This window comes from Aulonocara sp. 'chitande type north' Nkhata Bay, linkage group LG7 (genome assembly GCF_057382095.1).
Source record: "Aulonocara sp. 'chitande type north' Nkhata Bay isolate Kocher_YH1m ecotype deep benthic linkage group LG7, A_spYH_male_GT1.1, whole genome shotgun sequence".
NCBI classification, from domain to species: Eukaryota; Metazoa; Chordata; class Actinopteri; order Cichliformes; family Cichlidae; genus Aulonocara; species Aulonocara sp. 'chitande type north' Nkhata Bay.
Genome location: NC_141350.1, coordinates 51,749,908 through 51,766,423, shown reverse-complemented (window position 1 = coordinate 51,766,423; position 16,516 = coordinate 51,749,908). Strand labels below are relative to the sequence as shown.

Here is a 16,516-nt window from a genome sequence, read left to right as displayed (position 1 = left end):
GCAACACAACCAAACACCATCTGCAGCAGAGAAGCCGCCAGAAAGAAGGCGCAGGTTAGAAATGAGTGTCTCAGGTCTTCTTTATGATTGGATTTCCAAGTGTGCACCTACGAGGACATGAGTTTATCAACGTCTTCGTCACCGCAAAAGTCATAACAACAGCTGGTTTGAACCAGAATAGTTAATTAAACTGGGAATAACCATGCATAAAAAATATCTAATGAAATAGAGTATATAAGTGTGGTTTATAAAAGAAAAAGCGACTTTATTTATCAAGCAAATTAAAAGATAGCAGGAGATGATTTAGTGCTTTTCCAGAATCAGAGGAAACTCAAATGATGTGAAACAGTCTAACTAAAGTCTAGAAGCCTGCTTCATCTTTGTCTTTACACAGAGGGAAAAGTCGCACTTTTTATTGCGCTACAGTTGCAAAACAGCTCTGCACACCAGTTTCCCGACTTATTTTCATACAACACAAATACAGTGTTGATGCGCTGTTATCTTGATCATGATGCACGGTACTCTTCAGGTTATGTAGTCATTTTTCACTTGCTTCAAGAAATGAATAAAGAATGAATAAACCCGGTCATATTGATGTATTATGGATATAAACTATAGGTACTACACTACAACATAAACCACTCTGCTGGAAAAATTAAGCTGAAAAATGAACTTAATGTACTTAAACTTTTTTTTTTTTACTTTGTTCGACTGCTACTTGTGCGTATACCTCCATCAAAGTAAAATGATCAAAGTCGAAGCATGACACACACTGTGATTGGCACTTTAAGTATAAGCTTGAGAAAGAATTGACTTACCGTCTGTTTGAATGAGGAAACAGAAGGCTGCAGATTGTTCGATCCCTTTTCAAAAAAGTCACCAGTCAGCACAAACTCAGAGGTTATGAGTCACTGTGAACTGGGAATAATCTTTTAGTTCCTAATGAATGGGGGGGAAAAAACCCAAAACAAAACAAAAAAAGCACAAAAAAAAATTCTTCTTTTTATCCCCATTACTGGGACCTGTCTATCGGGACCTGTGGTTTTAATTTGCATGCCTTTGCAATATTTAATAGTGTGTTGAAAATTAGCACAGTGAATTTATCCAGGTTTTCAAGTACTTTAACATAACTGACTGGTATAATTTTGAAAAACTCATTTTAGTTACATTCTAAGAGTTTGATATGGTGTGGGACACAGATTAAGCATTGTGAAATTAAGTGAAATGGTAACCTGTCACAATGAAGAAAAGTGTGGTGAGTACTAAAACATGGTCAGTGATAAACCCGGGGGCAGGATGAGAAACAGCACCCAGATTAAAAGTGTAAGTAGAGTCTATAAATGATCATACCCAAGAACTGGGTGAGAGGGAAAATGTATCAGCTGTATTTTTCTTGTAAAACAAAGGAAAGTTTTACTTCCAGAGTTTTAATATATGCAAATGATAAAGCAAATTAGTCATAGGGGAAAAGGTAAGTCCACCTCCACCTCCATCATGTACAATCGGCATTTGAAATCACCAGACCTGACGTCCCCAAGTGAAGCCCAAGAGAAGACTCATCTGTCTACATTGCCAGGTTTAAATTATTTTCATTTTCATTTTCACATGCTGTCAAACTAAGTTCAGCTATCATCATTCTCACCCACCTTCTGTTTCATATGTTTTAAATGTCAGTGCTCTCCTGTCATTCTGCCTTTGATGCTCTCATTTGCGCAAACCACCTCCTCGCCATTTCCACTTCACCCTGGTCGATCAGAGACCCTCTCCAAGCTTCAGTCTGCTTCATCTAAACTAGCACCAGCACCGAGACTTCGAAGGGCCCTGTCCTACTTCCTGTCATTCTGTTGCTTTATCAGACTCCAATCACCAAATAGCTTTTTACTTTTTTACTATTTAAATTCTGTAACTCAATTAATTCATGTTTAGCGATGTCTGGTTTTACTCTTCTATATGGAGCATTTGATTTAGGCCAGATTAAAATTGTTGTCTCTTTTAAATCAGACAATTTTAAAGATCAAACCAAATTCTTTATCTCAGTTGATGACGTTCACTTCTTTCAAATTATCTCTCATTCATAAAAGTCACCATGTCTGCAAGTACCTGGTGAACAAAATGTATGAATCTGTACTCTGAAACCCATGCAGGTACACAGAGAACATGCTAACGTGACACAGGAAGGCTTTAGCCAACAAGGAGCCTTGAACAATTCTCGCTTGTCCAAACAGAACATTTGACAAAGCTACAGTTACGGTAAACATTTAGCCAAAGATCAGGGTTTTTGGAATAAAAGGTAAATTTGAAACAGTTGTTTGGCTGCCACATTGGTAAACACGTTTGCTTCAAAATACATTCATAACCAGTGATAATACTGATGATGACTGCGTTTACACCTCTACAGGCAGTATCTCACTTAGCTTAGATTGAGATCTTTTAAAACAGATGAATTCCCCAGTGACATGCAGACACATCTGCTCCATCAAGATTAAACCAAAACCACAATCTTTAAGATGACTTAAGCAAAGCAGTTTCTAAATGAAAAAATAAAACACAGATGGAAGTATTCAAATTTCAGTGTGTGCTCTATACGCCCACCATCCACCCCACGCACCTCCCAGTGATTCTGTTGCAGTTCTTGAGGTTTTGATATTGCTGCATACTGCCAAGCAATGGAGACTTTAACACTGATACAGGAGAGCTAGAGAAGCTGCTGCAATGCATGCTGCAGCATATCAATATTTTGTTTTACAAACAAAGTTTCAAGACTGTTCATGTAGCCCACTGATGTATTTGCTTATATATGTATGTATGACCTTTGCTATCATGAGTCAGCTGTATACTGTAGCTGTATACTAATTCTGCTATGCTCTATGCTAAGAGCAACGCAGAATTAACTGGGTGGGTTACACTCATGCAGCTTTAGTCATATAAAAAGTGCTAATGAGCATGATGAAGAAAATGTACTTCCCTCTGCCGTGCTCCCTCTCTGACATAGAAATGAAAATAATCCGATGACTTATTTTTAAGCACAGCAAGTTTGTTCTGTACGCCGGTATTTAACTGGCTAACACCAAAACAATTTCAAATGATTCCTATGACATAAAAGGTTATCACAAAAAGAAAAAAAAATCCCACAAGACAATATGGCAAGAGATCTATAAATAGTATTTTGTCACATTTCTTATCAGATTTCCACACAAAGATTGTGACACATGCTAGTTTACAGGAATCCACTCTACAGCTGGAAATGTGCACAAGCTTCCAAGCTGCTCTCAATGAATGCAAACATTGCTGTATAAAGTTCTTAATTTGCTTTTCACACTTCGTTCAAAGATCAAAACGTGTCGAACACACGTCTACGTCAGCCAGTGGTAGGTTTTAACCTTGTGGTAAAGACACATTTGAACCACCATTTTCCATCTTGTAAACATTCCACTGAGTCACCTCAGAACTTTGCAAGACTATGTCAATTATATAAATTGACACGAATATTTAAGAAAGTAGCCATTAATCCAAATAATATAAAGTGCTATAACTATACAACTTCAAACACAATGTTATGTTTGCTGAATGTATGACATTTTAATATGGGCATTTACACTGTGCGATGCAATAACAGCTGCAGCAGGTACATAACGAAATGTTTGTTAGGGCACGTGTCAGGAAGTTGATAGTTGTTGTGATAGTTGTGATTTAAACAAGTCATGACTAACAAATCAATTCTGTTTTTTGTAACTTGTAAACAAGATGATTTAGAGCAGGATGTTAGTGTTTGTATGCTAGCTTGGTCTGCAAATGTGTCACTTACTCCACCACAACACTTGTGAAACTTTCAAAGGGGTAGCACTTCTTCTGACCACACAGTGAGGCTTTCTTTCCAACAAAGAAAAAGATAACTCATATCAGAAAAAAACATTTTAATGGGTAACTTTGCTCTAGTAACAACTAGGTACAAGGTGAAAGGTTTAATTAATGGTATGGCAAGTCTCATATTCTGAGAGGTTTCATGGCATTGCTGTGTCTCTAAGCCGGTAGTTTGTCAGAAAGCAAACAAATTCATATTGTAGTCAAATATCAGAGAAAAGTTCATGTTTAGTGCCATGAAGTTGTGGAACACTTTCTAAAGCAGCCAGCAAGTCTAATTCTTAAAAGGCACACTCTGTTGCAGATGAATCCAATTATGGGAGTGGCTTATGGTCTGACAGCCTCTCTTTGCTGGTGTCTTTTCTGATGGGATGTTGCAGCTATCCTCTCTTTATTTTGTTTAAGAGGTCACTCAATTTCTGCCTTCAATGGTCCAAGGCAACTTCACCCAAAGGCCAGTGGCCATGCCACTCCTCTTCATGTCTCTTTTACACACATCCAAAGGGGTGCTTGCCTTCTTACAAGGTCTTTTGGGATGCGTCCATTGTCCATTTTTCTGACATGTTCAAGTCCAAATGTCTGATTTTTTGAGGATAGTGTACATAGTTGGTAGTAGGTATCACTGTTCTGGCAAGCATGAGCATATTAGTGACCTTGTCTGTCCATGTAATGCCCAAAATGGAGTTGTAAATTCCTTATGTAGAAAGTGTTCAGCCCGTGTTCTTGCCTAGCATAGGTTGTCCAGGAATCACTTCCTTGGAGAAACATGCTGAACATGTTGGTGGCAGCTAGGCCAGTCCTTTTGCAAATTCCTATTTTCATGGACTTGTTTGTGGTAGTTGTGTAGCAAAGGGAAGCAAAATGTGGAACAGCATCCAGTGCATAGCTGTTGATTAGAAGCTTTGAGACAGCAGATGTTCTTTGGCACAAGATTTGGGTTTTCTTTAATCTGATGTTCAGCTTGAAGTCATCACAAGCAGCTGCGAACTTGTCAAGCAGTGTAGTGCTTTCCCGGGCGGGAAATGAGTGTTGCATCATCAGCAAATTCTAGATCTTGGATCAGAACTTCTCATGCTTTGGTCTTTTTCTTCCAATGTTCAGTGATGAAAAGTTTAACATTGTTTCTTGTGTGATGCTCTCTTCGAATGTGTCATGTAGAAGTAGGCAAAAGAATATAAGCTAAAAAATGTTGGAGCCAGCAAACATCCTTGTTTGACCCCACTTTATATGGCAAAAGGGTTGGACAAAGATCTGTCACATTTCACTGCTCCTGTCCTAATTGCAAGAGAGAATTTCCCTTTATTGAGATTATTTTATTTATTTATTTATTTATTTATTTATCTATTTCAACACTCCTGTTATTGTACAGGGTGGGCCATTTATATGGATACACCGTAATAAAATTGGAATGGTTAGTGATTGCATTGACAATCCAACACAATGGGCAGCACATTGAACACATTTTATAAGTGGTCAGAAACGTGTAAATAACTCATGAAAGAATAAAGTTACTTTAAAACCAAGCACACCAGTGTTTTTCTTGTGACTTTACCAATAAGTTTGATGTGTCACATGGCCCTCTTCCTATTGAAAAAACAAAAGTTGTATCCAAAATGGCCGACTTCTAAATGGCCACCATGGTCACCACCCATCTTGAGGAGTTTGCCCCCTCACATATACTAATGTGCCACAAACAGAGATGGGCAGTAACGCGTTACGCGTTACTGTAATCTGATTACTTTTTTCAAGTAATGAGTAAAGTAAGGGATTACTATTGCAAAAACGGTAATTAGATTACCGTTACTTTCCCGTAGGAACGCTGCGTTACTGCGTTACTAAAACCGTGATTTTTTTGCGAGAATGTCTCATGACAGTGAGGTAAGCGAGTGCGACGTTCGTGACAACAGCTGTGTGCAGATCAACAATGGATCATATATCGAGTGCAGGAGAGAGTATGAGCGTGCAGCGTTTAAAGTGTGGAAGTACTTACTTACTTACTTACTTACCTTACTTTGAGTTTGATTCCATAAAAAGTGACAAAAATATTAGCGTCTGTTGTGCGTGGGAAGAAAACTTATTTTTACAGCGAAAAAAACCCTAAACAAGCACCGAGTGCGCTACGACGTAATGGGAAATTCACAGAGAAACTCGCGGATTCTTCCACTGACCGCTGCGGCACACCTGCACCAGGGTAAACCTCTGCCTGCTTTACAGGTGAAAATAGAGCAACAGGACCGCTGAGTCTTTGATTTTATTTATTTTCTGCTGTGTTTTACTTGCATCTATTTGAAAGACTGAGTGTAAACACAAAAAATATTTTATTTTATGTGCTGGAATGTGCAGAAAATAGGTTTAAATGTTAAACAAATTTCTTCAAGTCAGAGAATGGTGCATATAATTAAATTTTTGCTTGATGCATAAAGTTAAAAGATTAAAACTGATAAAACAAGTTTTAAAAAAGGAGACTTTTCCATTTGATTACATTTTGTATGATGGATTATGCAGAAAAAGTAGAACTGTGCTGAAAGATCTATCACTTTATCACCTATTCAGGTGATAAATCGTGTTTTTAAAAAGTAACTAAGTAATTAATTACTTTTGAAAATAAGTAATCAGTAAAGTAACGGGATTACTTTTTGGGGGAAGTAATCAGTAATTAGTTACTGATTACTTTTTTCAAGTAACTTGACCAACACTGGCCACAAACAGGACTTTAATATCACCAACCATTCCCATTTTATTATCCATATAAATGGCCCACCCTGTAGAAAGGTTTACATTGCTCTACATTGCCAGCAAACCAAGTATATATAACTCCTAAATACAGTTCGATCCATAACTATTTGGATGAGGACAAAGTTTTTATAATTTTGCCTCTGTACACCGACGCAGGGAGTTCCAAGTGTAGATTAATTTACCACTTGAAAGTGTTGTATTAACTTTTCAAGAATTACAGACATTTTTATATATAGTGGCATATTTTTCAGATCTCATTTTAAACTATATGCAGATAAATCAAATCATTTAAAGACCATATATAGATTTAAGGGTTTTACACTTTTACACTGTTTTACACTTGTAGTATGTTGGCTTGCACTTGTTTTTCCCTTTAGGGCAGCAGCTACTAGTCTCTCTAAACAAAATGGGCAACTGGGTACTGCTTTCTGGCTTACACTTCATGTGGCTTTGGCTCAGTAATAAAGAGGCAAACAAGCATTTACTGTAACTGTTGAGGCATGACTGCTGGCAGCAGTGATACAACTGCAAATACCCAAGGGTGCAAAGCACAAGTACAAAACAAAAACAATGATGTAAGCACAAGGACGTGTATGCTGTGGCTCTTCAGCAAATTAGTCAGATATTTGAAATGTGATCAAATCTTTATGGTTTCACATTGCTAAACATTTTTGATGATAGTGTTTGCAAATATGACTCACAACCGAGAGTTAATATGATATGCCATTAATACTCTTCCAGGATGGGCATTTGCAATGTTTATACAGCAACTGTGGTAAACATGATATGCCTAGGTTTCATTTTAGATTCATCACCAAGCTAAATAATAAAACAGTTTGCGGTTCATTGTCTTGACCGAAAATCAGGTGAACTAACCACTGGCTTTCCAAAAACCTCACATTTCATTCATGACATGACTGTGTACAGTCTAGTAAAAAAAGAAATTTTCACAGGACTCTATGCAGTCCTGTGACAAATTAAGTTGACCCTTGGTGCTTCCATGGGAATTAGGAGGGTAAGCAGCAGCCAAGTGTTGCTAATCAAAAGCAGTTGATTTACTGATCATCGACAAGTGTGAGCATCTCCATGAAACCACAGGTATTGAAAACCTGCTAGTCTGAACCATTGGGTATGTGTTAATGCAATGTTGCAATTTTCCAAGGAATGGATGTTCAAGCAAATTCACCCCAAGGTCAGACTATGAGAAACTGCAACAAACTACATCTAAGACTCTACAGGACTCAATTAGCCTGTTTATTGGTAAAGTAAATAACAGGAAAATTTGGAAAAGACTAAACAAGTATGGTTTGTCTGGAAAGGTTGCCACGGGAAAGCTTCTTTTGCTTTCTAAAGAAAAAGTGGAAACACAGTTTAGATTTGCAAAGTCTCTTCTGAATAGGTTACAAGGCTTATGGAACAATGTCCTTTGAAACAACCGACCAAAGAGGCACAAACAAGGCACACAAACATAAAAATATATTTGCACATAAACCTCATACCAGCTGTCAAGCACAGTGTTTGAGGGGGTGATGATTTTGGGTTGTTTTGCAGCCCCAGAACCTAGACACTTTGACATCATTGAGTCAATCATGAATCATATACCAAAGTATTCTAGAGCCAAATCTGTCCAATGGCTAAAGCTGGGCTGAAATTTGCTCATGTTATAGAACAATAATCCAAAACACAACAGCAAATCTCCAATAGAATGGCTGAAAAAGTAAACGGCAACAGCCCAGAGCAGAGTCCAAAGTAAAATGCAAAAATTACAAATGATTAACTATTTGAGAGAAGGCATTTGGGACAACTGCAACAAGCCACTTCACTCGGCAGTTATTAATTGCTTTAGTAAATATAAGAGTATTTAAAAAGTCTTTTTAGTTTAGCAATTACATTTTCCTCCTTTTTCATTGGAGTGTTACTATTTGATCGGATTTGTAAATCGTTACTATATGTTTAGGTATTTTCTTTGGGATCTTTGACATGTCAGTTCTCACCTGCACCTGAACTGCAGCAAAACTGAATTTATAAGACTGATGTGCACAGAGTGACGAGTTCATAGGTTGAAATCTTTCAACTTGAATAAACTACCATGGGTGTGTGTACATGTAGCACAGGAATGCTGATCCTAGAAAAAGAAAAGAAAAAAAGGAGCTTTGTCCCAGCCTGGGAAAACCATACAGATTTTTGAGTTCCCCAGGGAGGCATAAGCACCGAGATCACCACCCGCCACAGCCCCCATGCTCCCATCCTTTTTTCTCTTCCTCATCATGAACTCAGGTCCACTTTGGGGAGTTGAGCCAAGTGTAAGTCAGGTCATGTGACAAATCCTCAGATTCCTTTTTAGTGTGGACTTCCCCGGAGGACTAATGAACACAGAATTTATCATAAGAACAGATTGGCTCCAGAAATGCATTTGCACTGTAACCCCCTGAGAGCATAGGATAGATTTTCATGAGTACAGCAGAGAAAATTAATTATCATTTTATGTGTCAGTGAGGATCGCGTACTCTGTTTCTCTTGTACAAGTGCAGATCTGTCTTATGTTGTTTATTTTACTGTTGCGGTGTATGACTATGCATGCTATGCTCTAACATTTCGGAGTTTGCCAAGAGTTGAAGATGCCCAATACAGCTTGAAGATCCTCTCAGTTCTAAATAAGGGGATGAATGTCTGAGTGGCAAGTCCGGATTTGTCTTTACTCCATGCCAGTTCTTATTTAAATTAAAAAAAAAAAAAAAAAAGACAGTGGAATCATGACACTGCCAATAAAGAGAGAAAAGCCAAGCACCAAAAATGGCTTAAACTTCTTGGGTGTTTGCTCCAGAGAAAGTCCAGCTATTATCACACCACCCCACACAACCTTCCCACGGCATTAGAAAGGAGTAAACCCCCTGGAGACTCAGGTTACTGCCCCTAGTCCTGTGAAGCAGCTCGGGTTAAAGCTGGAGCTATGGGGATGTGGATGTATTCTGAGTTTACCCCAATAAACAATCCAAAAATTGTGTTAGCAGTGGGATCTTTAGAAAAGATTTAAAGGTAAACACTGAGGGAGACGTGACAGCAAAAAGCTGCAGCTTGGGCTTTTGACAGAGTGCTGATAAGAGGTTAACATAAAAAATCTGTGATAGCTTTATAGCAGTGACATCTTTTACCTTTTAACTAAATACACAAATAAATATTTACATGTGATAAATGTTTGTTCTTTTTAGTATTCCTATGCAGTAATACATAAGACATAATATGTAATTTATATACTGGCTGAGTGCCTGTGGTCTGAGCGTAATCGCTGTGTTTAATGTTTAACCTTTGTGGAACAGAAGTTTGTCCTCCTAAAACTTGTTATTTTACTAATAATTTAGCAACTCTCTCTCTGTCTCCCATATACATATGTATTAGGGGTGCAACAATACTCGCATCGATATTGAACCGTTCGATACAGTGCTTTCGGTTCGGTACGCATATGTATCGAACAATACAAATTTTTAAATTTATTTTATCAACTTTTCTTCTGACGATGCTGTCTGTGTTGAGCGATCAGTGGATCTGCGTTCGACTACTCCGCCTAGGCTGCACTGTCGAGTGCAGATCAACTGAGCGCAGCGCAAGCTAGCAAGACAGAAGCTAAGCTCGTTGCAACATGGCAAATTGAACCTCCCCCACCCTCATTCAGATCTGGCGTTTGGAACTATCTTGGTTTTCATGTGAAGTATGACCATGATGGTAAGCACGTCATGGACAAAAGTAAAACAGTATGTCGGATGTGCCACGCAATGCTCAATTGGTGGGAATTAGTGCGTTAGCGCAGTTAGCTTGCTTGTTAATGTGTTGACGCCGTCCAGCCCCACGCACGGGGCGAACCGCGGTAACTTGTTAACGGAGATTTGCCGCGTTATGGCGTTAATGTCATTTCAACGAGATTAACGCTGACAGCACTACTAGGAACACAACAAATATGACTGCACATTTACACCGACATCATCCTAGTGCAAAGACAAGTGGAAGCAGACAAAAACAACAAGCACGCATGCTACAAACTTTACCCGAGTCATTTAGACAGCTGTTAGCACATGATTCTCCTTATGGGGACCTGACATGTTTAATATGCTGCTGAGAGTATACCCCAGAAGCAGAGGTGGAAAGTAACGAATTACATTTACTTGCGTTACTGTCATTGAGTCGTTTTTTTGTGTATTTGTACTTTTTAAAGTCATTTTTCAAGTCTGTAATTTTACTTTTACTTAAGTATATTTTTTAAAAAGTATTGTAGTTCGCTACGTTTTCGATCACACCCGTTACTGAGTAAATTAAAAATAAAAAAACCATTGCGCTTCGGAAATACTGCAGGGAATGATGGGTAGTAGAACAAATTGGCACTAAGGTCACTTTAAAGATGGAGTCTGACATCGGTGTTACGGATCCAGTGAAAAAAGAAGCCCCGTCGAATTCTGCTGACCCTGAACTCGAAGAAACGGATGTGAACCCCTGGCCGTATTTAAGAGACCATTTCGGCTTCAAGTGCAAGAAAGGCAACAGCTTTATTATGCAGTGTAAGCTGTGTTTGCCCAGAGATACTGAGTTAGCAGCTTTTAAAAATTCCACATCAAACCTGCGCAAGCATGTCGAGGTAAGTTAAATACAACTCGTACCGTTATGGTAGCAAAAAGGCTGTGTTCAAATTAATCACATTAAGTTAAGACATCTGTGAAGAACACAGATAACGTTGGTTGGTACTAGCAACTTGCTGTAATCGGGCACGTTGTTGTCCACGCAACTTACATTTTTTTTTACTGGGTTGGTAAATTGCCAAAAGAAAATGTGTTTACCTATGTTTTTCCTGTTTGTTAATAATAACAGTTTATTTTAAAAAATAGTTAAATTAAAGACAGAAGCGGCTACTTTCTTACTTAACCCACATATGTTCACACTGCAGGCAAAAGAATAACAGAGCGCTCACTTACCTTAGATTAGTCAAAGACAGCTGACTTCTGTCACTTGTTAATTAGTATCAGTATCATCAAGCTTTATTTGTCGCAAGCAGGTTGCCCTGCAGCGAAAATGGGACCCCCCCCCCCCCGACATTACACACATAACACAGACATCACATGGGGTTACAAGTCGGAGATTGGCAGTGTTACAGAAGGAAAAACACTGAAATATACACAACAACGGGATGGTACAAGAGGAAAAAAAGAGACCCCCACTCATGCTGTGCTTCCATGGCAGGACAGCACGAGAGCAGGAAACAGAAAAACTCCTCTGCACAAAAAAAAGAGCATAAGAATGGACACATCACCACATAGTGAAAGACATGACAAGCCACAGGGTTGGGTAGGGGATATCATAACACAATAAACACAGTGTGTACATCTGATCTGGGAACTGCTGCAATCTTTCGGCTGCGCTGCCAGCTGACCCGACGTCCACATCATGGGGCAGGTAAGCATCGAAGGCATAGGAAGGGGAAATTAATTAGCACTTGCAACCTCCAATAAAAAAAAACACGAGGTATATTGGCATAATTTACCAGTGGTAGCTATGTAATGCATGGATGTCTTATTAGGGACGTCAAAAAACGTTCTCTCAAACTTACGGTAACACTGGCCTGCCTCAGCTGCCTTCGAGCGTCTCTTTAGCTGTGCTGGACTACTGTTCACTGCAAAGTGAGCAAGTATGAACTCTACTAACTTTGAAAATCAACTGCTCCTCAAAATTAACAGGAAGTTCAGAGAGTAACACTCTAGGATGGATACAAAGGAACTTTAATCTAGAGGTACAGTAGGGCAGGGCCAAGTTTAAAAAATTAAAAAACATTTTTAAAGCAGCTGCCGTTCAGTTCAGTACTTGTTCTCTTATTTGACAGTTTAGAACACATTCTCATGTGAAAGAATGATATGGTTTTGTATTGAAAACACTGTGATACCTGACAGTTTGGTTGATTGGTTTGGTGACCATTATCCATTTTCATGTATAGACTTGCAGTTTAACTGCCACTGCACTTTAATTTGTAAAGTTTTTCTTTTCACTAAAAAAGAACTACTTTTATATCCCACTGTCTTTTTTTGCACTACTCAGAAGCGGCTGTCCTCCTGCTGACAGAAAAGTAACTATGTAACTTTTACTCTGAGTACATTTTAAATGAGCTACTTTTTACTTTTACTTGAGTACATTTTTAGACAGGTAATTTTACTTGTACTTGAGTAAAATTTCAGCAAAGTAATAGTACTTTTACTTGAGTAAAATATTTTAGTACTCTTTCCACCTCTGCCCAGAAGAAGCGTATAGTAGGGCTGCTCGATTATAGCAAAAATGATAATCACGATTATTTTCACTGAAATTGAGATCTCGATTATTTGACGATATTTATTTAACCCTTTAAGACCTACTATAGAACCAAGTCCGCCAGAGCTTATATTATTTTTTTACATGTTGTAGTGCCATTTGTGGGAGCATTTCAAGTTGCTATACAACTGTTATAGCCCATATTTTAATAATATGTATGCATTAAGTCCATAGTAACTACATTAATTGCAAAAAAGTGCAATAAACTACAAGAAAATTGAAAATCGTCTATCTATCTATCTATCTATCTATCTATCTATCTATCTATCTATCTATCTATCTATCTATCTATCTATCTATCTATACATATTAGGGCTGCACGATATTAGGAAAACCTGCGATGTGCGATAACTGTGATCAATACTGCGATAACGATATGACTTGCGATAAAATAAATAGCAAAAAAAAAACAAAAAACAAATACATAATTTCCGTTTTACTGCACAGTTTTATTTAATGAAAGCTGCTGTATTAGCAGTGTAACAACAAAGTGCAGTCAAACATTGAAACATTGCCCCCATAAAAAAATTTCTGAGGCTTGAATTCTGAAAGACATCCCTCCCGGTCTTTATAATTAGTTTTAAATAAACATAACTTAAATTATACTGCAAATTATCTCTATGCAGTTGTTCATCATTTTACCACTCACCAAGTAGTTATGATGCAAGTCAAAACTGGAGTGGAAACTTTACTAGATTAAACTATAGGTAAGAACTTGTCTGCTGTGGGAACACACCAAAGAACAATTGTCTACCTTTGTGGTCGTACTGGCCAAGACTAATATTATCAACAATTAAGAACAATGTAGGTAGTGTATTTTTGTAATTTTTTGAAAAAAAAAAAAAAAGGTTTCTCTATCTTGCATTCATCCTTCCTGAGTGAATGTTTTTTATGGCAAGTTCTTGTTAAGGAAAACCAACATGTTTACTCTCCAAGGTTTTAAACATGTGCGCTGACATGTTACTATGTTTCCTGATGTACTAAAAAGTCTCTCTGAAGGTGAGCTACTTGCAGGTATGCAGAGATACTTCCTTGCAAGCTTGCTTAGCTGTGGGAATGTCATTTTGTGGAGTTTCCACCATGCCAAGGGGTCTTCCTCACTGTCTATGGCCGTGGATAGCAAGTAGCTGTTAAGCTCAGCTTCAACAGCTTGTGAGAGATGCATAAAAGAGGAGGTAGGGATTGGAGCTGCCTTGAAGAAACTGCCCAGGGACTTTTTTGCCTTCTTCAGGGGACGACTGGGTGGATCATCTGTCTGGGCCTCTGGTTCAGCGGAGCTTCTCTCCTGGAACAGAAAGCAGATTATAAGAAAAGTAAACATTTTGGACTAAATATGAATTGAAAGGTTTTATATATAAGCATGCATGAATACCTTCTGTGCCACTGCTTCCATTTCTGACATCACTCTGGTCTTGATGTCTGAGACTCGATCAGTGCTGGTGTAGCTGACTTTAAATCTGGGATCCATGAAGCACGCCATGTCCATAAGTTCCTGGGTAGCTGGATTTTCATATTTAGTAATCAGGTACTCGAGGATTTTCTTCTTAATTGATTTTGTCAAATCACTGTCTTCTTCCTTCTCTGCAAGCACCGACGTCTTCATCAGATGAAGGACTGGTTTTACATATGAAACACTAACGTAGCTCTCACCAGACAGGGCATCTGTAAAGTCTTGCAGGGGGTGTAATGCCTGGTTGACAGACTCCAGTACCTCAAGATCCTGCCAAGTAGGAATCAAGTGTCTTGATTTCTTGTCTGCTGAGATGACATCAGAAATGGCCCGCTGCTGCTCCAGGACTCTCTCAATCATCTTCTGCCTGGAACCCCACCTGGTTGGGCATTCTGTGATCAGTGTGTGCTCTGGGAGGTTGAGCTTCTGCTGTGCTTTTTTCAGAGCCATCTTTGCTTTCCAGCTGTGGCAAAAATGTCCAACTAACTTTTTGCAAAGTCCAATGGCTCGGGCAATGCGGGCATCATCTTTGATAGAATTTTCTGGAGAAATAAGAGGAAACAAAAAAACTGTCATGTTTAAAACCTTTTTTTAAAAAAAAAAAAACTAATTGAAATTTATAACTAAAGTTGTCTAAAAAGGTAACATTATCCTTATCAATATCAATTTGATAATAATGTATAGCACATTTTCATTGCTAAAAAGATCTGCCTTGAATAAAACTTACCGATTGCAAGGTGCAGCCTGTGTCCAAAACACTGAAGTCTGACCCAGTTGTTTAGCTCCGTGGCTCTCACAACATTGGCACCGTTGTCTGTGGTGATGCACACTTGTCGATCTTCTTTAAGATCCCAGCTGGCTAACACCTCACGTAATACATGGGCTATATTTTCACTAGTGTGGGAGTCTGGAAAATACACAGTCTCTAGACACCGTGTTTTCAGTTCAAAGTCTTCGGTGAGGAAGTGCACTGTGAAACTCATATATGGTTCCGTTGTACGACTTGACCATAGGTCTGTAGTGCTTGCGTAGTTTTCAGCTTGGCTCAGTTCAAACATGACGGTCTTGCGGCATGTTTCATACATTTGTGGAATGGCGACATGTGAAAAGTAGTTTCGTGAGGGGATGCGGTATCTCTGGTCCACTTTATGTATCAGACTGGTGAAGCCCTCTCTGCTAACTGTATTTATAGGCATCATGTCTTTAGCCAAAAAATGTGTAATGGCCTCTGTTATTTCTTTGTACCGCTTCGACGTTTTCTCATAAGGAATTCCACTTGAAAAACTCTGATACAGAGACGGCTGTTGGACTGCTGCGCTCTTTGTCTTAACATTAGCAACCTTTGTTTGGCTAGCCCTATCTTTCTGGAACTCTTCAAACAGTTCTCTGTGGTTGTATTGAAGATGATGGTGGAGATTAGTCGTGTTTCCTCTGGTGGTTGCCACGAGTGTTCGGCAAGTTTTGCAGAGTACCTGTGTTTGGAGAACGTCGTCTTTATCAAATCCAAAGTACCTCCAAATAAGTGAGGTACTATTTTTTTTTTTAGCCACGAGTTCAGTAGCATTCTCGTCACGCGTCTCGCTCTCAGCCATTACAACTCTGACTCGTTGCTGCAGCGTTGTTCGCGCCCGACCTGCGTAGGAGGCGGGCCTCTAATCCATTTGATTGGTTAATGCCGTGAAGGGCTCTATTCGACTGGTCAAATGTGTAAATGGATTTCTTTGATTGGTAAATTCTTTACAGCACGTGTGTAAACATTTTAAGGTACCCAATTATCGCAGTTTACGCCGTCTTTTGCGATGGGCCCATCGCGCAGGCTGATATCGCGATGACAATAAATTTTCGATTTATCGTGCAGCCCTAATACATATATATATATATATATATATATATATATATATATATATAGAGAGAGAGATAGATAGATAGATAGATAGATAGATAGATAGATAGATAGATAGATAGATAGATAGATACTTTTGCAAGTGCATTTCTGATTACAAATGAAGTTGCAAAAGTGCAAGTTTGCATTTCTGCAACATTTGTTGGTTCTTTGCAACAATGCTAAAATAAAAGGATGCATGGTTTTACACTGGTAGCAGGGCATGATGAACAAGACTGTGAAAAAAG

The 16,516-nt window shown here is 38.6% G+C and overlaps 1 protein-coding gene across 1 annotated transcript; it reads right to left on the bottom strand.

The window, feature by feature from the left end:
- Positions 1-12,887: 12,887 nt before the first annotated feature.
- On the bottom strand, positions 12,888-16,232 carry LOC147326188 (E3 SUMO-protein ligase ZBED1-like). The gene is made up of 3 exons (XM_086301211.1): positions 15,114-16,232; positions 14,309-14,928; positions 12,888-14,221 (listed from the first exon to the last, which is right to left on the bottom strand). Exons 1-3 carry the CDS (start codon positions 15,976-15,978, stop codon positions 13,826-13,828), a joined length of 1,881 nt encoding a protein of 626 aa, XP_086157337.1. The 5' UTR covers positions 15,979-16,232; the 3' UTR covers positions 12,888-13,825.
- Positions 16,233-16,516: the final 284 nt, after the last annotated feature.

Excerpts from the sequence above, each read along its gene's own strand:
- LOC147326188 (XM_086301211.1), bottom strand. The coding sequence starts at position 15,978 with ATGGCTGAGAGCGAGACGCGTGACGAGAATGCTACTGAACTCGTGGCT. Across the intron at positions 14,929-15,113 it reads CAGGCTGCACCTTGCAATCG|AAAATTCTATCAAAGATGAT; the intron begins GTAAGTTTTATT and ends TTATTTCTCCAG. Across the intron at positions 14,222-14,308 it reads TGGAAGCAGTGGCACAGAAG|GAGAGAAGCTCCGCTGAACC; the intron begins GTATTCATGCAT and ends TTTCTGTTCCAG.